A 24,168-nucleotide genomic window follows, 5' to 3' on the forward strand; every position below is an offset into this window, starting at 1 on the left:
GTTGTGACACAAATTAATAGAAGTGACACATCTGATTCATCGTGTCACAAATCGTCTTTGTTTCAGACACACACAGTTTCAGACTGTGGTTCTGACCCGTGCCTGATCAGACGAGTTCAGGTCACAGAGGCCCACAGCTGGTTGACCTCTGACCTCCTCACATCCTGCTGATTGATCACATGACCAGAGACATTCAGATAAATATGATTAATACTGACTGACCTCTGATTGTGATCAGCAGCTCTGTGTTCCTTTAGTATTACTGCAGTATTCCTGAGTTTATATGTGGAGCCACAGCTCCACCAACAGGACGACAGCAGAACTGCAGCACGAGGATGTTTAGGATTATTAATATGGTATTTTATAATAACTCAGACTCAAATATGGAAACTTCTCCAACACAAACAGCAACACATGAACCACATAATCAGGTCACAGGAAGACTAATCTATTACATATACAGTAAACTGATATCAGATCCTGAAGGTGAAATCAATGAAACAGACAAAGAGAAACATCATCATGAATGATTAGTCTGACTGTTATGTTATAAATACACAGTAAATATACAGAAAACACAGTAACCATACGGGAAACACAGTAAAGATAGAGGAAACACAGTAAATATACAGGAAACACAGTAAAGATACAGGAAACACAGTAAAGATACAGGAAACACAGTAAACATACAGGAAACACGGTAAATATACAGGAAACACAGTAAAGATACAGGAAACACAGTAAAGATACAGGAAACACAGTAAAGATAGAGGAAACACAGTAAACATACAGGAAACACGGTAAATATACAGGAAACACAGTAAAGATACAGGAAACATAGTAAAGATACAGGAAACATAGTAAAGATACAGGAAACATAGTAAAGATACAGGAAACATAGTAAAGATAGAGGAAACACAGTAAACATACAGGAAACACAGTAAAGATACAGGAAACACAGTAAATATACAGGAAACACAGTAAATATACAGGAAACATAGTAAAGATACAGGAAACACAGTAAATATACAGGAAACACAGTAAAGATAGAGGAAACACAGTAAGCATACAGGAAACACGGTAAATATACAGGAAACACAGTAAATATACAGGAAACACAGTAAAGATACAGGAAACACAGTAAATATACAGGAAACACAGTAAATATACAGGAAACACAGTAAATATACAGGAAACACAGTAAATATACAGGAAACACAGTAAAGATACAGGAAACACAGTAAAGATACAGGAAACACAGTAAACATACAGGAAACACAGTAAAGATACAGGAAACACAGTAAATATACAGGAAACACAGTAAAGATACAGGAAACATAGTAAAGATACAGGAAACACAGTAAATATACAGGAAACACAGTAAATATACAGGAAACATAGTAAAGATACAGGAAACACAGGGAACACAGCACATATACAGCGTTGGGAATCAATATTGATTATTCATTAATATGTTATTATTAATTAATTAGAATTATTATGGTTGATTAATGAAACCTAGGTAACTCCATCCATACACCCATCTTCTTCCGCTCATCCAGGGCCGGGTCGCGGGACGCCCACCCCCAGGTACTCACTAGGGCTGTCAATCCTCCCCTCAAATCAGATTCAAATTTCTAATGCTTCTTATGTTAAATATTCAAACAATATTCAAATTCTTTCTTTCTTTTTTTTTTTATTATATCATCATATACAGAGATACAAGCTTATAATTAGGCCATGCCTCCCGCATCCACTAGAGGGCACTTCAACCAAACCTGTTATGTAACATTTGCAACAAGTTTTACCAACACATGGCCAGAAATGTATAATAAATAGATATAAATAGATAAGAAATAACGCCAGAAATATTCAAGCTATGATGTTTACAGTTTTTTTCAGTCGCTAACAAGCACTCACCCATACTTCTGATACTTTTTCTAAACTCTTAACACAGACTCACACCTACAAAGCACAATTGGCCAAATGGATAATTTTCTTCTCAAAAACACATATTGTTAAATATATACTAACTCTTCATTTCAAAATAGAACACACCTTTCTCTGTACAAACTAACTTTACCAAAACACTGGAAATCTGACCCACAATGACATTATGTTGTCAAAGAATAACACTTGTTTTCACTTCAGAAGGTACATGCAGTCAGTCAAAGTACACCAGGCTTCAAAACACTGGCTATTGTTGATATTACTGCATAGACTTGTGTTTGTTTCAGTTTTACAAATATTTGCATGTAAAACATGCAATACAACATTTCTACACTAAATTTCCTGGTTGGGAACTGTATGTAAAAGCATTCCACTAAAAACCAAATCATTTTTTTATTCATTTACTGTTTACTACAAGAGGTACAGTAGATATAGGTACTGTTTACAGTGGGATAGAACAGAACACTTTTACAGTACTGCTTACAGTAAAGTGAACAAAATATCCATGAAAGACAAAAGAACATTCTGAAAAAGAAAAAAAATGCAAAAAGCTCAAAATAATAAAAGCACAACATTTCTAAAGTAATTATCTAATCTCTGCGGTCTTCAGGGTTAGGCCACATGTTTTCATCAACATCGCATCTGATATTATCCAAGGCAATGCACCTGGGATAAAAGCGTTTAGTATGACGGATCCACCCTTGGCAGTTATCAGCTGTGATTTCCCTGCAGCCAGCATCCATGGCTTCAAGGAGGGACATCTGGTCATGTGGCTGATGGTCATAAACCTTCCACCTCCAAGCAGAAAAGAACTCCTCTATGGGGTTGAGGAAAGGTGAATAGGGTGGAAGGAACAGACGCACTAGTCTTGGGTGGGCTTCAAACCATGCTGTAATTGCTTGGGAATGATGGAATGCCACATTGTCCCAGATGATCACAAAGGTCCTCATGTTTTCACCTTCTTGATTCTGCTGTGGGATGAGGTGATGGTGGAGATCATCAAGAAAGGCAAGGAGGCGCTCTGTATTGTAGGGTCCAACCTGACATCTGTGAAGCAGCAATCCTGCGTTTGAAATCGCCGCACACATTGTTATGTTTGCCCCTCTCTGTCCTGGCACATCAGCTGTGGCCCTTTGTCCAATAACATTTCGTCCACGACGACGCCTTTTGGCCAGATTGAATCCCACCTCATCAAGGTAGATGAACTCATGAGGTGCCTGGTTGGCCTCCAATTCCATAACTCTCTGAAACAAAGTTTCAAATGCAAATCATGTCATTACTGTACACCATACTATGCTGTAACCAATTACAGTGCTGTACTGTCTAGGTTACCTGCTTGCAAAGTGCAAAGCTTTTAGAATTGAAGATTGAATTGAATATTCACTATACCTGGATGTATTGTTGCCGTAGCTCTTTGACTCTTTCACTATTCCTCTCAAAGGGAACAGTGTAGAGCTGCTTCATCCGCACTCTGTGTTTGGATAATGTCCGTGCAATTGTTGTGAGGCTGATACTGTCAACATTTTCAAACATGTCATTGTCTTCTACAATCCGAGTTTGCAGTTCATGGAGTTTTATTGCATTATTTGCAACTACCATTTCCACAATGGCAAGCTCTTGATCATTATTGAGGAGCTTTCCTCTTCCCCCAGAGGGAGGAAGACGTTGCATCCTTTAGAGGGACAAAAAATTCTATGTTAGCGTTTCTGTATGGCCTTACTGTATTGACATGTCAAGTGAGAATACAAATAATCCATGTAAAATGCAATACATACCTGTTGGTTTGTCGAAAAATGCGTACAATGGAGGCAACTGTTGACCGCCTCACATTGGGCTGCACTCTTTCACCAGCCTCTCTTAGTGAAAGACCATGGTTGATGACATGGTCAATGATAGTGGCACGAATTTCATCACTGACTACCGTTCTTGTAGCCCTTGGAATGCCACCACCACGCATTCTTATACCCCTACCTTGCCCTCTCCTTGGGCCTGCTCCTACACCTGCCCCCCTCACTACACCTCTCACTGCACCTGCCCCCCTCACTACACCTCTCACTACACCTGCACCTCTCCTTCGTACTCTTCCTCGTCCAGACATTACAATGTTTTTCTTTTTACTGCTTCCAAGAGAAATCACTCCTCAAAGTCCTCCTTTTATAGTTATCAATGCAGCTGAAATCATTGGAATCAGCTGTAGTTGGCCCAATTTACCCCACATAAATCAGCTGTGTGTCAATTATTCAATTGCTAGTTCATTATCAGCTGAGATATATTGTTTTTGAACTTATATCAGTGCAGAAGTAGAGGATTTTATACTGTATCTAAGGTTTGGAGTATTGTTTTTGCTATTGTGGCATGTTGTGTGTTAACATTTGTAAATAATACAAAAACAATCCATAATTTTGTTGGGAGGTATCGCGTGTCTCTTAAGAAAATGTAAGCATTGTGGAAATGTGTTCACTGACTGCATATTGTGTGAAAACGACATGAAATGTGTGAATGGTATGGCCACAGAAGTCCGATGCTGTGCTAATTGTGTTTAGAGCTTCGAAAATGTGTTAACTGATTGGACAAACGCTTGTTAGTCACTGAAAAAAACTGTAAAGAAGAAGCTGATGTTCAATCATTCAGATGCACACATTGCTATTCTAAGTGTCAAAGAGACAACTCTTCATGGATAAAGACAAGCAGGCAATTTTATCAGCGCTCCGCTATTAACACATGGATTAAGTAAATAAATTAAATCATAACAAAATGAAAACAGAAGTGCTCATGGCTGCAGCATTTAAAACAGCAAAGTTTCAAACAACACTAATTATCTTGTCTGCACTTTCACATTGTAAACAAAGGCCCAAACACATAACGAAAAGAAAGGTGCTTATGGCAGCAGCATTTAAAGCGTTTCAAACAACACTGGTTGTTTCGGTACATTCACAGTAGAGCAACATTTCGTAAACTTTTAACCATGACACAGACCAAAACATCTACTTTGTCACAGCTGTCAACATAAGCAGATTAGAACAACATTTCATCCTAAATGTTCAAGTTGTTAGCCAGAAACACTAGACAATCAACATTTTCTGGATTTAGTGCAGAGCATTTTTTATCCACTACAATCCCAGCCGTGGAAAAAACAGTTTCTGCTCTTACCGAGGTCCCAGGGATGCTCAAATAGCGTCAGGCCAGCAGAACTATGTGAGGAAATCTCACTTGTGCCATTTTCCACCATGCCAGTGGGTCGCTGTGGGTGGGCAGAGGGGTCTCTCTCTCGTACGTGAGCGTCTCTTGTTGATCGCTGTCACAGTTTGTGTTTGTGCTTTGACTGTAAATGTCCCCAGACAGGTCCCCCATAGCACTGAGAGCTGTTTTGTCTTGGTACTGGCAGTCTGCAGCCTCGTTACCCCCATGTCCCTCTTTCTGCTCCGCTATCACTATCAGCTCCTTCTTTACTTTCTCTCGCAGCTCCTGCGTGTTAAGTGAACCAGCCGGTGGAAGCGTGGGTCAAGGTAGCTAAGCAACATAAAGGCATCTTTGTCCTGCCCATAATGCTTTGCTAAATCATCTGAAATCTTTGTTTTCATTTCTCGGACTGCAGCTGGATCGTCAGTGGAGGTCTGTAGTTGTGATTGAAGAACAAACTTCAGGGGGAGAACGGCTGATGCGGTTGGGAATTGGGCTTAAGCACCGCTCTCACCTGCTCCATGAGGGACCAGTCACTAGTACTCAACTCCAGACGACACAGTTTCTTTTCCATGATAACAGCTGCAACCGCAGCTTGCTGCTCAGCTGCCTGACACACCATATTGTATGTGCTATTCCACCGAGTGGTGCAGTCGTTGATAAGCTGGGCAGGTTTAACTCAGGGAGGTAGCTGTCCGTGGACGACTTGTTAAAACGCAGCGCCGTGGCCTTAAGTCTGCTGAGCAGAGTTTCAATAGCTCGCACTGCCAGCCCCCTCCTCACAGCCAGGTTAACAGTGTGCTCCATGCAGGGAGATCGGTGACTTGCAGGTGCCTCTCCACAGCATTAATGTAGTTACCAGTGTTGTCTGTGGTGATGGCAAGAACTGACTCATGACTGACGTTGTACTCTCGGAGGATGTTATCTATGACCTCAGCAACATTCTCGGCAGTGTGGCATTTTTAAAATTCTGCCGTTTGAAGAACGATATCTTTCATTTCCCAGCCCTCATTTATAAAATGTGCTGTGACCGTCACATATGAGTCCATGGCCACTGATGTCCATCCATCTGTGGTTAGGGCGATCGATGGTCCACTTATCATTTCACGGATGTTTTCTTTAGCGGTATCATAAAGCTTCACAATTCTGTTGGTAATGGTCCCACGAGAAGGAATCGTGTACCGTGGCTCAGACTCTCGGATGAACTCCTTAAACCCGTCCCCCTGCGAGATGTTAACTGGCCTCATATCTTTGCAGATAAACTCAGTCAGCTTTTTCGTTATCGCTTCTTGCCGAGCAGCTGGCAGACAACGAGATGAGGAGGGAGGCAAAAACAATGTTATTCTTGCCTGTTTTAACCGTGGCTCTTCCTCAGTCGCTAACTGTTCTGCGTACTCTGAGTAATGCATTGAATGGAGGTGTGCGCTCATGTTGCTCGTAGTCGAGTGGTGCTTTAACGACTTACAGCATAACTTGCAAATGACGGTTTCTCTGGAAGTAATTTTCCTGTTTCTTGATGGAAATACAAAATTTTCCACACGGCGCTTTTTAAGTTTTCAGGAGTTATGCTTTCCAGCGCTGCGTCTGTTGGTGCGCTGCTCCCCGCCATCTTGTAAGCACAATGCCGAACGTCACGACGCACGACGATGACTTTGATTTGCGCCGTTGCTAAGGCAAAAGTTTGAATATATACCTCTAGTCTCAAAGCTTGAATTCATCAAATTGTCAATATTAAAATATCAATAATTAGATAAGTGGGAAGGTGTGAATCTGAGCACTGACCATCTCAACCAGCTGCTATTACAATATGGGATTCTGCAAAATAATCACATGCTGCTCAGTTAAATCAACAGTGTTTATTAAAGCTTCTCTCCACAAGACTAACCACCTGCTGAACTATGAGTTAATGTTTACTGTCCAAAAGGGCAAAAATGCAATGTTTCCATGTTTTTTTTCACTCTCCGATATTATATGTGTGTATGGCTTATTAATACATGCAAAAGCAGTCAGAAAAAAAACTGCCATGTTCAAGGTGGAAATAAAGAGTTTTTCACTCTGTTACACAAAGTTGACTTGATTGTGTTTTGTGGAAATTCGGAACATGAGTCCACATATGTGGACATAATTTTTCTCTGAAAGTACATAACATCAGAAGATGATGTTTAGTTTTTATTCTAATTAGGCTCCAATAAACCCAAATAGTAAAGAGAAATAAAAAATGCATGTAAAAAAACACCTTGGGCCTTAGGAGGTTAACAAACAGTTGCTTTCACAAGCAACATCAAAAACGTAAACGAGCCAAACAGATAAATGGGTGGAGCCGCACGTGTGTGTGTGTGGGCAGGAAGTCCCTAATAAAGACTACAAAGATGGCCAGACTAGAGATTAGTGGGCGTGACTTAAGAACTGTCGTTGAAGAGACTATAGGAAGCGCCAAACGTGATTTGGCGAAGTCGCGCGAGAACACAGATCCCGAGGGGATGGGTTAGGTTCTGAATGAGATACCTGGGATTCTCAAATGGCGGCAGTGTAAATGTCGACCAAAGGTGATCACTACACGTGTGTGCGAAGTTTGAACAAAGATGGTGGTTACATCGTCTTTGGTCCCGTGTGCAGTTTGGTCACACAGGAGGTGAATTTAGAGAGATAATACCCACAGTTCCAAAAAAGGTAGCCGTGCTACCGAGAGGAGTCCACATCTGAAGTCAATAAAATGGAACTATAAGTTTCCAACAGATTGCTCATGAGATTATGTGTATCTCGGTGTGTGTGTGTGTGTGTGTGTGTGTGTTAGTAAAAGAGGAGAAGCTAAGCGAACGCTTAGCAGACAACAAAGAAACAACCACAACGACCATTTGGTGCACAGCGGTCGTCTCTTCCTCAAACAGCGTAGCAACACAGTAAACCATAAATCGAACTCAGCGGTTGTGAAGCACAATGAAGGAAATATGCTATATATTATCTGTTCCTGCCCAAACAAAAGCCTCTTACTTGATGCCGCTCGTGTGGTTTAGCGTGTGTGCCCGTCTAACTTGGAGCTCCGACTTGTTTGGGAGCGCGAGCACAGGGTCAAGCTTTGGCATCCTAAAAGCTGACGGAGGCAGGCAGTAATCATGCTGCAAATCGATCTGATGAAGGACCGGACCTCAGGGGTTTCGACTCCTTTTGAAGATTATCTCTTCCTTCTGCAGGTCGGGAGGAAGCGGCTGGGTTGTGCAGTATTCCTGGATCCATACGATTATGACCAATGTCCGAACAAAATGAAAGTAAATCCAAAACAGTCTCTGTCCAGTTCACTGAGAAGGGAAATGAAACTTTAGCTCAACAAAGAGAAAAACGTTCTTCAAAGTTGTACCCTTATGGCAGCAGTTGTGTAAAACCGAAGTCTCTTCACATTATAAGCTCCTGGGGACTGCGACGTGCAGTGAGGTTTCGTGACCTTTTAAACTGGGAGTGACGTCACTGTGATCCTGGCAGAGCTTCCGGGCTCACAGCCAAGAGGGACCGGGGGAAAATTTTGTAGGCAGGTCGTAACCCTGAGTTACATTTTTCACACCATTGCGCCTTTTGCCCTGTTCTTTTGTTCTGCAGCTCCTCGTAGCTGAGGCTCTAGTAGTTTAGGCTTTTGATTTCACCTACAGGCCTTTCTCTTTGTTTGAGCCATGCGCACGACCCATCAACAGTAAATACAGTGAATAAAGAGAATAATAAAATGAAAATTAATTTCCATCTTGTTAAATTCTGAATTAAAAACACTGCTTAACTGTTTCAGTGGAGGATTTAATGAGCCGATCAATTAACTTCAATTAACTTTAAGGGGAAGGAGAACACACACACACACACACACACACACACACACACACACACACATGCTCCTCTGAGACATTATTTGAACATTTTGACCACAAACAGAATCTCTTAATTCTCTGAGCTGAAAACTGACAGAAAATCAATGAAAACCTTCATCTCTCCTCCTCCTCCTCCTCCCCCTCCTTTACTAACAACAGGAAGCTGCTGCTTTTAACGAGCATCAGTGGTTACCATGACCACAACAGTATGCAGTTCTGATTGGTTCAGTGCTCGAGGGAACGACTTTTCTTTGTTTTCTTGTTTTCTCCTGAAAGTCTGCGTTTGACTTTGAGCTGAACTTGTTACTGTTCATTGATTTGAGCCTGTGTGTGTGTGTGTGTGTGTGTGTGTGTGTGTGTGTGTGTGTGTGTGTGTGTGTGCATGTTTTAATCATGATTGGAGGACTGTCTTTCTGTTGGGGACCAAACAGAAGTCCTCCCTAACGAAATGACTAAAACACTTGTTTATAAGTTAGACTGAGGGTGAGGTTAACTTGATAAATGTGTGAAAGTATTTTAATGCATATTTTGAAGTATCACATTTGAAAAGTTTTGATGGAAGGAAATAGAAAATTCACCAAAAAATTCTGACTCCCACAGAGAAAAATGTGAACATCTTTGACAGTATTTAATGTGAATGCAGGTTTGTCTGTTGCTATGTATGATTGTAGCAGTCCTGCAACCCACGGTGGTTTGTATGAATGGATGTATGGTTACATGTTTAATGTTTTATTGGAGAAACTCTTTTGTCATCATGGTATACTGTTATTATCTGTTGCTGTGTGTATTCTTTAATATGTTTTTGTTTTTAGCCACCCTGTGCCTAGCTTAACATCTTGCCGAAGGACTACAGTTGAAAATTAGCCTATATAATACACTATATTACCAAAAGTATTCGCTCACCCATTCAAATGATCAGAATCAGGTGTTCTAATCACTTGGCCTGGCCCCAGGTGTATAAATTCAAGCACTCAGGCATGCAGACTGTGAAACAAGACATTTGTGAAAGAATGGGCCGCTCTCAGGAGCTCAGTGAATTCCAGCGTGGAACTGTCATAGGATGCCACTTGTGCAACAAATCCAGTCGTGAAATTTCCTCACTCCTAAATATTCCACAGTCAACTGTCAGCTCTATTATAACAAAATGGAAGCGTTTGGGAACAACAGCAACTCAGCCACGAAGTGGTAGGCCACGTAAAGTGACGGAGAGGGGTCAGCGGATGCTGAAGCGCATAGTGCAAAGAGGTCGCCGACTTTCTGCACAGTCAATTGCTAGAGAGCTACAAACTTCATGTGACCTTCAGATTAGCCCAAGTACAGTACGCAGAGAGCTTCATGGAATGGGTTTCCATGGCCGAGCAGCTGCAGCCAAGCCACACATCACCAAGTGCAATGCAAGGCGTCGGATGCAATGGTGTAAAGCACGCCGTCACTGGCCTCTAGAGCAGTGGAGACGCGTTCTCTGGAGTGATGAATCACACTTTTCCATCTGGCAATCTGATGGACGAGTCTGGGTTTGGAGGTTGCCAGGAGAACGGTACATTTCAGATTGCATTGTGCCAACTGTGAAATTTGGTGGAGGAGGAATTATGGTATGGGGTTGTTTTTCAGGAGCTGGGCTTGGCCCCTTAGTTCCAGTGAAAGGAACATTGAATGCTTCAGGATACCAAAACATTTTGGACAATTCCATGCTCCCAACCTTGTGGGAACAGTTTGGAGCGGGCCCCTTCCTCTTCCAACATGACTGTGCACCAGTGCACAAAGCAAGGTCCATAAAGACGTGGATGACAGAGTCTGGTGTGGATGAACTTGACTGGCCTGCACAGAGTCCTGACCTGAACCCGATAGAACACCTTTGGGATGAATTAGAGCGGAGACTGAGAGCCAGGCCTTCTCGACCAACATCAGTGTGTGACCTCACCAATGCGCTTTTGGAAGAATGGTCAAAAATTCCTATAAACACTCTCCTCAACCTTGTGGACAGTCTTCCCAGAAGAGTTGAAGCTGTAATAGCTGCAAAAGGTGGACCGACATCATATTGAATTCTATGAGTTAGGAATGGGATGGCACTTCAGTTCATAGAATGAGTAAAGGCAGGTGAGCGAATACTTTTGGTAATATAGTGTATATAAAGGATATAAAGTCCTCCTCTCCTCCTCCTGATGATATAAAGTCATCAGATGTCTCCATACAGTTCAACTGCTGTGATCACAGTCTGCAGGAGAGAACACATCACTAACTGATCTCAGACCAGATTTACACCTTTATTGACATGAAGTCTTCAAGTCTGCTGTGCTAACAGTGTTAGCATCAGGTAGTCCTGCTGTGCTAACAGTGTTAGCAGTCACAGCATGCAAGAGTACTTTTACTGTGAGTACTTTAACTACATGTTACTGATTACACTCAGATTAACTGCAATAAAACCTGATGGTGTTTCTGCTCTCTGTGTGGGCGGGCTGTCTGACCTCTGACCCCGCCTTCAGCTGATGACCTCACTCTGTAATAGAGACTTCACAGCTCACAGAGTCTCTCTCTCTCTCACACACACACACACACACACACTGTGGTGGTCTACATGTCAGGCTCTGGTTGGATGGAGGGTAATCAATCATAGAGCAGTCAATCACAGTGACATGAAACCCACACACACACACACACACACACACACACACACACACACACACACACAGTAATCTCTTTTGGTAGCAATTATAACAAAAAAATGCTCCTATAATAAATAAGTTGCCTCAGTTTTTGACCCAGGTAAACACACCTGTCAGCGGCCTCATACTGGCTGATTAGTGAATGATCTACTGTGTCAGGCATCATCTAAATCACTGATCATTCTGATGATCAATGACAAGTGTAGTAAGCTGATCAACACGTCACCATATGTGCACACACACACAGTAATACACACACACAGTAACTGTCAGCTGTCAGTCACACAGAAATCAATAACAGTGTGAAGGCTGCTACACTTAATATTTCATCTGAGCAGTAGCTGAGGGAACCAATTAATGGAGGGAGTGAACCTGAGTGTGTGTGTGTGTGTGATAATGGAGGTTGATGGAGGGAAATGTATTAATTTAACATTAATTTTGTTCGTTGACATTTTATGTATCAAAACCTTTTTATAAAACATCAACACACATAAATGACACACTTGTCGACACACCTGATTGCCGTCAGTGATCCAACACTGTCCAGTGCCTGAAGAGAAGATGAGTGAAGTCAACAATGGAGGGATGATGGAGGGATGATGGAGGGATGATGGAGGTGTGATTGAGGGATGATGGAGGGATGATGGAGGTGTGATTGAGGGATGATGGAGGGATGATGGAGGTGTAGTCTCTGCAGGCTGAACATGTTTCCTCTCTCTGACCTTCACTTCACTCTGGCGTTTGTTTCCTTTTTTTTTCTTGTTCTTTCGCTTCGTTTGCTCAAACAGCTTCCACTCGTTTAACAGACTCTCAGGAGAGATCGAGCAGCAGCCCTCCCCCACACGCGCGCGCACAAGCACACGTGCGCACACACACACCCCTTGGATTAAGTCTTTTCTCTGGTTTTTCCTCATCAGGATGTTTCAACAGACTCAGATTTCTGTTACATAAATATTGATCAATATAATCCCTAAAATAATATAACGTGATATGAAACAGCTCCAGATCTTTGATATGTCAGATTTCAAACACACAGTGTCTCAGGCTTTTATCACCACAACACTCTGCTGCCCCCTGCTGCTCACTGTCAGGTGCTGCTAACACTCAGGTGCTGCTTTGTCTTGTGTTTTGTGTGTTATTGTGTTCTTGTTGAATGCGTTTATGAGCCCCAGAGCAGATGTGTTGTGTGGTTCTGTGTTGGATCAGTCCTGTTTCAATCAATAATAATAATTTGGATCCAGAATCAGATCCACTAAATCTCAAAAGTGTCCAGATCTCATGGGAGTATGTGCTCGCTCCAATTGGCTCGCTCCGCTCTGACGTCACACTATTTGAAATGAAAGCAAGCGTGAAAAAAGTGTCCGATGTGTTCAGCCGTTTGATGGCTAACACACAAATAATATTTCCGGTTCAGTGAGAGGGGCTTCAAAATAAGAGCAGCAAAACCTTTGTTGCGCCTCGGGGAAAAGTAAAGAAAGTAAAGTTTTGGTGTCACTTTCCTTGTGTGGGTGCTTTTTATCACTGCAGATGTCACATTTACGTGTCAGGATGTGGTTGTTATAGACAGATTCAATATTTAACTGTCATGTATCATCACAGTAACAGCGTTACAAACAAACTCACAAAACTTTATAAAACACATCCTGTGGTTTGGTGCCGACCTGTAAACTGAACATGTAAGGAGCAGTTAAGTTTATAATCATCAGAGAATGTTAAAGATGTTGTTTTTAACTTATAGCAAGGAGCTTTATAAAGTTCACTCCACTGACTCATGGGGCAGAGCTGTCACATCCAAGATGGCGGATGCGCTGATGTTTCAACTGGCCAACCAGCTCAGTGAGGTGTCTATGTATGTAGGTCTAAGCATCAGACTATAGAGACAGTATGAACAGAGAAATAAGCCAATAAGAAATAAGAGTAAGTGTGCAAGTGAGTAACAAGAGTAAGTTCAAAGCACTTTCTACCTTGTCACTATTATCATTATTACCATAAAATGTTCAACAAACAATCATTATTTAAAACATTAATGTGATTAATCAGCTACACTGTGGTGACTTCTCACAGCAGCAGCACCAAATCTTATATCCCTTTAAAATGATTTGTTTGTTTTAGCTAACATGTACTAACTCTGTCCTGACACTAAGGTGAAGCATGGAACTAGGAATACACTGTTATTTTATTAATTATAATTAAACGGATCAAATAAATAAACCTGCTGTGACAACAAGAATCTAAGCGGAAACGGTCGTGCTTTTATTGTGAAGGACGCGTGTCGGCTGTTAGCGGAAGTGTTGCTGTAGCTGCTGAAAATTGAAGTTGCCGGTCAGCAGAAGGTCGGCCAACAACAACAGCAACAACAACAACAGCAGTTAGCAGCAGCAGTGAGGCTTAACTCAGAGTTAAACTGCCACCAGCGAGCAGCTCCGTCACTTTGAGCGGGAAACGCACAACTTCCGGTCACCATTTGAACTAGTCGCCTCTCTCTGGATTATCTGCTAATGCTAATGTGCTAACGGACGTGTTAGGTGTGCGGCGGCTAACGTTAGCGTGCAGGCGTATTCAGCTTAAGTCTCGCCGTAAGTTGTTAGCTCTGTTAGCTGTTAGCATGCAGTGTGTTAACCTGCTGAAGAAAAGAAGTTTGGAGACGGAAGTGGAGCCGTGGAGACCGGTGTGTGTGTGTGTGTGTGTGTGTGTGTGTGTGTGTGTGTGTGTGTTGAGGGGGGGCGCCGCCATAGAGCCGCTCCAGTGTCAGTTCTTCTTCTTCATGTCTGAACAAACAGCTGACAGTCACTTCTATTAATCTAAAGATGATGATGAAGATGAAGATAATGATATTCATGTTTGTTTTCAGAAGCGGTTGTGTTTGGAGGCGGAGCTCCGGTCAGCCGAGTGTCCAATGGAAACATCCCACACTTTTACTCTGTCCAATCAGCAGCAGGAACAGCAGGCGAGTGTCAGTCATCATGGCATCACACAGTTAAGTTATAAATCATTAATATTAAATGTTGATATATATTTACAGTATTGAATAGATGTGTTAAGCCCCGCCCCCTCTGATTGGACTGACATGTTTCTGTTTCATCATCAGTAACTTTATGTTGCTGTTATTTTTTGTGTCACAGTAATTATACATGATCATATAATAAACATGTTATAATCTGTTCTCAGTGTTCTGATCTGTTGTAATCTGATTACTGCTCACACATGGAGGAGTTCATGTGAAGTGTTTGTTGTGACAGCTGTTGTCATGGTAACATGTCCATGGGTGTGTGTTTGTGCAGGTGAGCATGGTCCGATCCAGACCGCCTCTGCTCTGCTGCCCCCGGTGTCTCGGAGGAGAACCAGTAAGAATCAGTCACATTATTGATCAGCTGTTTGGGTCCTGTCACAGACGGCTGGAAGTGTTGCCTGACAATGACGATCATATCGTCCAAACCTCAACAACACGTTCTCTTTATTAAACTGTTTCTGTGTTGTCAGGGTCACATCAACCACATCATGGGCCACTAAAGATCTGATCAACACCACTGATGGAGGAGCAGGAGGAGGAAGAGGAGGCAGCATCCTGTCCTCCTGACCCCTTCAGGAACCACGGAGTCGTCCTGTAAAAACTTTGATGCATCAGAAACCGTCCAGACAGACAACGTCTCACAGCAGTCCATTCCTGCAGGATGATGTCATAACCTCACCAACTGAAAGGACCAATCAGGTGCTTTGTGATAAAATCTGGTCCCTTTCACTACATGATTACTGTCACATCCTGCTGATAGTTTCTTCTTTAGTTTCAACTCAAACCTGCTCACAGCTTCACTTCTTTTGTGCTGCTGGTGTGTTTAAGGACCCTCCGACATCTGAGGTCAGACTCAAGTGTTTGTTGTCACATTCTTCTGTTGAACTGAACTAGTCAAACATTTAGTATAAATCAGCCTCAGGTTGTGTCTGCTGTTCTCTGGTTCTGGACATGTCTCAGATGTCCTTTGGTCCTTGAACCCACCATCAGGTGGAGTGTATATATATAGCATTATTGTGTTTTAATAATGAACTTTAGGATCAGTTATCACATCAGAGTATAAGCCCCACCCCCCCCCCAGCTGGTCCCCTTCCTCCTACCTGATATCTGATTGCTTCACTTTACAAAGTAACAACGTTGAAATATCCGACACGCAGTGAACTCACCAGTTTAATGGAAGCGTGTAGTTCAGTATCAGATAATGATAACCAATAATCAGCTGTGATTGGTCATCATGTCATCAGTGATGTGACCTTTGACCTCCAGGCTTAGACGTTCACCGTAAAGGGCTATTACACTGTTTGTAATGCACATTACAACATGTCAACAGCATTAGCTTATTAGCTTAGCAGGATGGCTAACATAAGTTTAATCAGTGTTATTATTCCTGGGTAAAAAGCTATGACAGCTTCGTCCAATCAGAACACTTGATGTGCATCGGCCAATCACAGACAGTTTTTATTATGATTATTATGATTTGTAAATGTTTTTAAATGAATGCTCACAGACATCCTGCAGAGCCTCGGTTCTGTTCCTCATGTTCAGTTCTGTGTTCTGACACTCCTCTCAAACAGACGATGTGATGTTTGGACACGTGATCGTTCGGTTCAAGTTATAACAAAGACATGACAAATGTATCAAGTCAGTTGCGTATTTATTTATGATTGATGGATTTGATCGACCAGACTGTCAGAGGGACTGATGATCACCATGAGCAATGTGTTCTTCCTCTCAACATTCAACGTGAATTAAAGGGAAAATCAGTCAAACTGAAATCTTCTGGTTTGTAAAATTTTCATGAAGTCGATTTTTGTATTGAAGCATTTTTATGAATCTGACTGAATGTAAAGAGCTCTATTTTTGATGACATCATTTCCTGCTTACCAATTTAAAATAAAACGTGTCTGAAAACTGATCTGAGGTCTGTGTTCTTCTGATTAACTCCACACTTTGTCTTCAAATTTTTATTAACCAAAACAAATGACAGGTGTCCAGGAGAAAAACTAACACACACACACACACCATCAGGTCATGTCCTGAGGAGGAGAGTGTGTGTGGTTTTTGTTTTAACAAGTCATACAACAAATCACTTCCTGCTCACGCTCGTGTCTAAAGAACAAATAAAGTTTGTACAAAGATGTCGGTCTGTGGACTCCAGAAGCCCCGCCCTCCTCAGCTGTCAGTCATCAGGCAGTTGGTGTTTGGCTCTCTTGGCTGCAGGAGCTTCACCTGTTCAGGTAGAGCCACAGACACAGACATACATTAACATTACGCTGCTTCACACCTGCAATCATTGATTCATTAGATAACTGATCAGTCTGTTCAGACGCACTGTCTGCAGCAGCAGGTGGAGCCTCCTGCTGGCAGGACAATTCACTGCAGCTCTTCATGGTGTAGATGATCCCTGAGGCCGTCCTCCTCGTCTCTGACACAAACACACAAAGTATTACAGTAGTATTGCTGTACAGTATTGCAGTAGTATTACAGTAGTATTGCTGTACAGTATTGCAGTAGTATTACAGTAGTACTGCTGTACAGGATCACAGTAGTATGGATTATGTACCTGCGTGTAGTACCACAGATCGACAGGTGGAGGAGACCGCTTCTTTTGCGTCTCCGTCTGACAAACCGAACAACAAACCTCTGACGTGGAGGGTCAGGAGAGCAACACACACACAGTACACACATTACACACAGTACACAGCTGAAGGATACAGGTTGGTGATGTCATACGGCCCTCTGAGCTCCAGAGGCTGAGGACACACACACACACACACATTATTGGTTATTATACACTGATCAGCACATCACTGATCAATAACTGATCAATAGATAGATGGGGATCAATCACTGACCTTCTCTGCTGCACTGGACAGGATCACATTCTGGAATACAAACAAGTGAGTCACCGCAGCTCTGCCTCCTCTCACATCACTGTGACATCACTGAACATCTTATACCCAATCAATGAACAGAGAAATGACATCACTTCCTGTTGGACAAACGGGATGTACCTTCCCCTTACAGGTGTCCATCAGAGAGACGGCGTTAGCGATGGTATAGCGCCTCATGGTGGCGTCTCTGATGGCTGCAGAGTATGACACCTCGAACGCCACGCCCCTGTCCACAGCCTGCACACACACAAACACACACACACTATACACATATATTATATATATATATATATATATACATATATACATATATATATATATATATATATATATATATATATATATATATATATATATATAAATACACACCTGTAAATTAAACTATTGAAAAATGTGTTTGTATTTCAGTGGTCTTTAAAGGAGTTGTGTAGAACAGTCATAACTTTGTGGTGACACCCAGGACCAGCTCCACATCTGTAACATCATCATCATCATTATCAACAACAACAACAACAACGTCACCCCGTTGACCGGTGCTCTCTTGAAGAAGAAGGGAAGCTTCTCTGTCACTGAGATACAGATGATGTCAACATCGTACGTCATACAGGCTGCCTGCACACACACACACACACACACACACACACACACACACACACACACACTGTATTAACATGTATTCATCTGTCCTTCAGTAAAGGTTTTAAGTATAAACTTGATTTTGAATCTGATGTGGTGACATCATGTTACTACAGCTGTCACTATACTGCAAATACTCAAGTAATCAAACTACCTCAAACTTGTAGTTGAGTGAAAGTACTCAGTTACATTGTGTGAAGAGTGTGTCAGTGAATCTTACATGGAAGAGTTTCTCTGTGGTCGGCTGGACGGCGAGCAGGTCGAAACACCGATACTCTGCAGCGTTAGGCCTCTGAGCGCACACACACACACACACACACACACACGTCCAGTTTTTATCCTCTGGTGATGTAATTGATAACTAATAACACTGGAGTTGATCAGCAATTATCATCATAATCAGTCTTGTTTCAGATATTCTCTCCTCTCATTGATCGACACTCACAAAGTGACTGGAGTCTGACATCACGATGGTCAATCTGTTCAGCACCCTGATTGGACGAGACCGACCCTGACAGAGACCGAGACGTAAGCACACCAACACAAACATCATCATCATCATCATCATCAACTTCATCTTCATCATCATCATCATCCTACCTGTACCACCGGCAGCTGATCAATCAGCTCCTTGATGGGTGTTGGAGAGGGAATCTCCTACAAACAGGAAATAATAAATTTTCAAAATAAAAGTGATGTTGCTGGCTCCTCACATGAATCAATTCATCGATTACTAGTTTGGTCGTATAACGTAAAAAAAAAATGTCCAAAAGTTTCTTCGTGTTTTTGAGTCAAACCAAGTCAAATCAACGTTCTTTTCTCAAAGACAAAACCAAGTCGTCTTTGTGTTTTCCTGCGTTAGACTGTGTCCCTGAATGCAGCCGTAGGTGAGACCCTCACCTGTTTTTTTTTGGCTGTTGGTTCAAACACGTAGTTGATGGCGACTGTGGAGAAACCGACTGCAGGACAAAGACAAGACGCACAAAACATATCGATCGTGTTCAGTTTAGTAATCACTGATCATTTTACCAGCTTTGAATACAATATTTTTTACCATCTATATTCTATATCAACTTCAACATGTTAAATTGTACATCACTTTTCATGTTCATTTGAAATATTCTTCTGTTAAAGGTAATTTCATGTGTTTGCAGCAGTTTATTTACATGATGTTTGTTGCTCTGCCAAAGTTTTAATTGACTTTGAATAATGGGTTCAATTATGTTCTATTATTAGCAATATTATGTCCAATTACACAGGAATCTTTAAATAGAGAGATTTTTTAACTGAGTTTGGTACAACGCTTTGTTGTCTTCTTCTCATAGGAACGCATGGACCCTAATTATGAGAGTTTAATAACTCATTAACACATGTTTGAGTAATAGTTATGGTGTCACAGTTTAATGAACAAGGCCTGTTGTTTACCAGAGCAGGGACACTTTAAAATGACAGTTTTTTGAACGGAGTCTGGTGGAAGTGTTCCAGCTCTGACCTCGTGAACTGAACTGACTGATGATATAATGAATCTTTATGAATCAGCTGTCTAATCAGCAGGAATCATAATTCACTGAACACAAGTACAACTCGGAGATGAGCGATGCTAGCTGAGTTAGCTGAGTTAGCGGAGTTAGCTCCGTGTCGCGGTGGACGCTGCGGCTGCAGAGAGCTGAGGACACTCACGGTGCGCTGCGGTCTCAATCACAGACTGCAGGAGCTGCTTATCTGCTGTGAAGCTCAGGTTTAAATCCATAAACACAGACATGACGCTGCTGCCACTGCACACTGCTGTACACCGCTCCCAGACACATGTGGAGCCGCATGGCCTGCTGGGAGCTGGAGTCTGTCACTGTGAACAACTGCAGTCCTTCAATGGAGTAGCTGTTTTTATGAGAAAACTCAGATGTCCCGACGTCCCTGAACTGCTCTTCCGTTTCTCTTCTGTTGTTCTGACGTCACTGTCACGTTGTTTTAATTAAATCAGTTTGAACAATCGAGTCGTGTTTATGACTGTAGTTTAACTGTCAGTGTTCAAATGTTTGTGACAGCATTATTGGTACAAACAAACACGTCACCGTGTCGTTACTGTCGGTTATCGTTCGATTATAAACAAGCCAATAAACAGTTTACACTACACAACCTGCAGGGGGCAGGAACACTCTGCTGCTACATGACAGCGTAGAAGAAGAAAAGAAACCGAAGAAGAAGAAAAGGTCGAGCGGAGCAGCTGCAGGTATCAAACACAGACACACTGTATGTACAGTACACACACACACACACACACACACACACACACACACACACACACACACACACACACACACAGACGTAACTCCACGGTCCGAACCTTTCATTGATTATTTGTTTGTGGATCGTTTTACACCAAACTTCATTCAAAATCTTTAAGATCCTTTTATCTGTGTGGGACCCCAGAGCAGCTGCACCCGCACTGTGCTGTCCTGACAGCGCACATGTGGTCCAGCAGAGACTTCGGAACCAGAATCACACGTTACTTAATGTTTCACACAGACACAACTCGGTACCTACTGGGTGAAGAGTAATATAACAACATGGTATGTATCTGTTGAAATAAGAGCGGATTGGGTGATTAAATGTGCACCGAATTAACCAAAAGAACCTCGATAATTACATGAATGTCTGAAATGTTTCTGTTATAATGAAAGAGCTCTAATGGAAACAAGAAAAGTCTTAAATGCTACATTTCTGAAGGGGGTTCGGCACTGTTGTCTCTGCATACATGAACAGCATATCGTTAAACTGAACTTATTTGATGCACGTTGTTTATGTTCGCTCTGTCTGAAGGGCAACATGTACGATTTGTCCTGATGGTGGCGCCAGAACAAAGATCAGAGTCATTAAAGTCTCTACGTTCATCCTCTGACGAGCAGGAACATCCACAGAGACATGTCACTCTTACAGCAGCTTTCTAAATGATGAGCGGGTCAAAGGTTGTGATGTGTGTTATTTCCTGTTATCTGTCTGTAGGCAGCACAGCCAGTTCAGTCCAGTTCAGTCCAGTCCAGTCCAGTCCACACAGTGTCAGCCATGTTCAGACCTCTGAAGATCTTCCTGACTGCCACAAAATGTCCTCCGACCCGCTGCTGCTCCAGCTTTGTCTCCAGGATGAGGTTCAGTATCTAACTAGTAAATTGATTGATTGATTGATTGATTGATTGATTGATTGATTGATTGATTGACTGATCACTACATCCTCTTAGGTACATGAACAGGCTGAAGGAGGATGATGACGCGTGTTCTGCTGCGCTGCAGAGCGCTCACATTTTCCTGTTTCACCGTCTGTCTCCTCTCCTGCAACGCACCAAGTGTGGAACCCTCCGGCCAGCAGAACTGATGTGCTCAGGTACAGAACCACACAGAACATCAGGTACAGAACCTCACAGAAGATCAGGTTCAGAACCACAGAGAACATCAGGTACAGATTCAATGAAAGAGAACCAAATGAATCAACAAAAGAGAGACACAGGTGAAGAACCAGGGTAGAGAACTTTAAGTACATAGCCATTAGTGCAGGTCCAAGGGAAGGGAACCACAGGAAGAAAATGTCAATCAGAGAACCTCATGCAGAACTCGAGAAAAGGGCTGAAAGGAACATTGAGAGAACTGCAGGGACAGACCTGAAAGCCACAAATATTTAACTTAAAGTACACAACTACTAGTACAGATCCAGACAGAACGTCAGGTACAGAACCTGGAAGAATACCACACAAAAAGAACTTAAAAGCAGAACCTCAGGTAGAGAACCCAAACTGGAGGCACAATGTGCTCCTCATCCCAACACTCTTGAAGCATATCTTGTGTTTTGTGTTCCAGATGTTCAGTCGATCCTGGAGAGACTTGGTTCAGACAGATCCCTGCTGAAGGAGTCGGTTCTGATTGGCTGCTCTGAACAGAACCAGGTTCAGTTCTGTCTAGACGTCGGTAAGAATTCAACAAATCCAGAATACTGTGAACTCACAGTGGCAGACGTATAAAGGGACAGAATGACGTGACTGCAGTGGCTCTCGTGTCCGGGGAAAACAAACCGGTTCTTAAAAGGTTCACAGGTTGAACCAACTTTGAACCAGCACCAGCCCGGAACCAGCACTTGGTTCACTGTGGTTAAAAAAAGAAACTGTGAACAGACCCTGCATGCAGCAGTCGGCACTGGCTGAGGGTTCTGTTTGTTGTAACGTTCTGGTCTGTGTCTGGTTCTGTAGGAGAACTGGATCAGGCAGCAGTGGAGGAACAGTGTGAAGGGAACTTTATTGATCTGAGGAAAGCTTTCTTCCTCCTGACTGGACCAGCAGCTCCTCTAGTGGCCAAGGTATGTAACTACAGCTGTACAGTGATATTGCCTGTTTTATCAAAAATAAATAAAAACAGTTTCCAGTCCAAGTGTTCAGCAGCTTTACATCAGCTCGTCTGTCGGGTCCTGCAGGGTCAGGCTCTGCTGCGCTGGCATCAAGCCAGCGGCTTCTGCAGCGCCACGGGCCAGCCGACCCAACGCAACCAGGCAGGAAGTCAGAGAGTCTGTAGCAGCAGCAGGATCGTCTACTATCCCAAGGTAATGTAACCAGACCAAACCCGACCTGAGCTGGATCCAAACCACCATGTTTCACCACTCCTGACCGGGTTCTCACTGGTTTCTCCTCCAGATGTCTCCAGTGGTGATTGTCCTGGTCTCTGATGGGAAACGGTGTTTATTGGGTCGACAGCCGTCCTTCCCTCGAGGGATGTTCAGCGCTCTGGCTGGTTTCTGTGACATGGGTCAGTGTAACCTGTCATAACACACACCTGTCTCCACCTGGTGTCATGTCTGTGTTCCTATTGGACCAGCCTGTTTCCTGTCTGTCTGTCTGTGGTTTTTCAGGTGAGACTCTGGAGGAGACTGTAAACAGAGAGGTGGCGGAGGAGGTGGGTCTGGAGGTCCACAGTATCTCCTACAGTTCCTCACAGCACTGGCCATTTCCACACAGCTCCTTCATGTTGGGCTGCCACGCCTCCATTAGCCCCGCCCACACTCAGGTGAGTTAGAATGAAGGTGTTTTAACAGGTCGTAGCCACCAAACATGTAAGTATGATGTAGAGATGTTGTGAACTGAAGAGCAACGAGCACTGAGGTGCTTCAGCTGCCGGCAGGTAGCGAAGTGTCACCTGACCTGCTGTGCTGTTTGTTGTCCAGCTGAACGTGGACCGCACAGAGCTGGAGGACGCTCGCTGGTTCAGTCTGGAGGAAATCACCTCTGCTCTGCAGGTAAAGACTCCGCCCAAGAGAGGCGACCCCCCCGTCTGCTGGCTTCCTCCAAAACATGCCATCGCCAACCGCCTCATCAGAGAGTGGATGGACCGCCAGGGACTCAGCGAGAAGGAAGACTAACAGAGTCTGAACAGTCTGGAGGTCAAGTGACATCCTGAAAGACTTCTCTATAATCAGCGGACATGATTAACAGGCTTTCACACATGGGACCTCCTCAGGGGAGCAGGACAGGTAGGGTGAAGGTACAGGTGCATACAGGTGAGGTGAGATCCATAATCGTTGAGGATCTGTCGGTTTTAACAAAAAAAAAAAATTTTTGGAGATTCAAACTAAATAAAAGTGTGATTTGTATCATGTGATCGTCAGCCAATAGGAACTGTTTTAGATTCCCCACCGCAGCTCCTGATTGGCCCAACAGTTTGATCCAGCAACCAGCCAATCAGATATTCTGCTGAGAAGTTCATTAAGCCATTGCACAAACTAAAGTTTTTAATCTAGGAATGGCTCCATCTGCTGATAAAGACCCTGAGACCAGCACAGTGATGTCACCTCAACAGAACTGAAGTGTTTCCTCTGTAAACACAACAACTACCTCTGACATGTTCATTTACACTTTATTGAATCTGTTTATAGTATTTTAATAAAAACTGAGTGAGTCTGAGTTCTGTAGACAACTGAGAGATTTTAAATTCATGTTTTCAGAACAGAAACA

At 42.8% G+C, this 24,168-nt stretch overlaps 4 protein-coding genes across 9 annotated transcripts; 2 read left to right on the forward strand and 2 right to left on the reverse strand.

Moving 5' to 3' along the window:
* Positions 1-1,749: 1,749 nt before the first annotated feature.
* Positions 1,750-4,568, reverse strand: LOC119010052. 2 transcript variants are annotated; one of them, XM_037081909.1, is made up of 3 exons: positions 4,000-4,568; positions 3,340-3,969; positions 1,750-3,194 (listed from the first exon to the last, which is right to left on the reverse strand). In XM_037081909.1, exons 2-3 carry the CDS (start codon positions 3,619-3,621, stop codon positions 2,541-2,543), a joined length of 936 nt encoding a protein of 311 aa, XP_036937804.1. In that variant the 5' UTR covers positions 3,622-3,969; positions 4,000-4,568; the 3' UTR covers positions 1,750-2,540. The 2 variants fall into 2 exon arrangements, with proteins under 2 accessions (XP_036937804.1, XP_036937805.1); XM_037081910.1 differs by having other exon boundaries at positions 3,340-3,951; positions 3,982-4,568.
* A 9,328-nt stretch (positions 4,569-13,896) lies between these two features.
* Positions 13,897-16,566, forward strand: si:ch211-221j21.3. 3 transcript variants are annotated; one of them, XM_037081914.1, is made up of 4 exons: positions 13,897-14,309; positions 14,493-14,594; positions 14,923-14,985; positions 15,122-16,566. In XM_037081914.1, the coding sequence occupies exons 1-4, from the start codon at positions 14,247-14,249 to the stop codon at positions 15,149-15,151; spliced, it is 258 nt and encodes an 85-aa protein (XP_036937809.1). In that variant the 5' UTR covers positions 13,897-14,246; the 3' UTR covers positions 15,152-16,566. The 3 variants fall into 3 exon arrangements, with proteins under 3 accessions (XP_036937809.1, XP_036937808.1, XP_036937810.1); XM_037081913.1 differs by having other exon boundaries at positions 13,898-14,309; positions 14,493-14,618; XM_037081915.1 differs by having other exon boundaries at positions 13,902-14,309; positions 14,493-14,588.
* Positions 16,289-20,119, reverse strand: rpp30 (ribonuclease P/MRP 30 subunit). Its single transcript, XM_037081911.1, has 12 exons — positions 19,862-20,119; positions 19,082-19,140; positions 18,782-18,838; positions 18,627-18,692; positions 18,402-18,473; positions 18,068-18,157; positions 17,666-17,782; positions 17,507-17,536; positions 17,367-17,404; positions 17,215-17,294; positions 16,984-17,076; positions 16,289-16,880 (listed from the first exon to the last, which is right to left on the reverse strand). The coding sequence occupies exons 1-12, from the start codon at positions 19,941-19,943 to the stop codon at positions 16,831-16,833; spliced, it is 834 nt and encodes a 277-aa protein (XP_036937806.1). The 5' UTR covers positions 19,944-20,119; the 3' UTR covers positions 16,289-16,830.
* Positions 20,120-20,273: 154 nt separating this feature from the next.
* On the forward strand, positions 20,274-24,117 carry nudt13 (nudix (nucleoside diphosphate linked moiety X)-type motif 13). 3 transcript variants are annotated; one of them, XM_037081904.1, is made up of 9 exons: positions 20,274-20,411; positions 21,185-21,327; positions 21,418-21,560; positions 22,031-22,138; positions 22,417-22,523; positions 22,638-22,763; positions 22,855-22,966; positions 23,070-23,224; positions 23,382-24,117. In XM_037081904.1, exons 2-9 carry the CDS (start codon positions 21,245-21,247, stop codon positions 23,574-23,576), a joined length of 1,029 nt encoding a protein of 342 aa, XP_036937799.1. In that variant the 5' UTR covers positions 20,274-20,411; positions 21,185-21,244; the 3' UTR covers positions 23,577-24,117. The 3 variants fall into 3 exon arrangements, with proteins under 3 accessions (XP_036937799.1, XP_036937800.1, XP_036937798.1); XM_037081905.1 differs by having other exon boundaries at positions 20,325-20,431; XM_037081903.1 differs by lacking the exon at positions 20,274-20,411 and adding an exon at positions 20,503-20,751.
* Positions 24,118-24,168: the final 51 nt, after the last annotated feature.

This window comes from Acanthopagrus latus, chromosome 20 (genome assembly GCF_904848185.1).
Source record: "Acanthopagrus latus isolate v.2019 chromosome 20, fAcaLat1.1, whole genome shotgun sequence".
In the NCBI taxonomy this organism is placed as follows: domain Eukaryota; kingdom Metazoa; phylum Chordata; class Actinopteri; order Spariformes; family Sparidae; genus Acanthopagrus; species Acanthopagrus latus.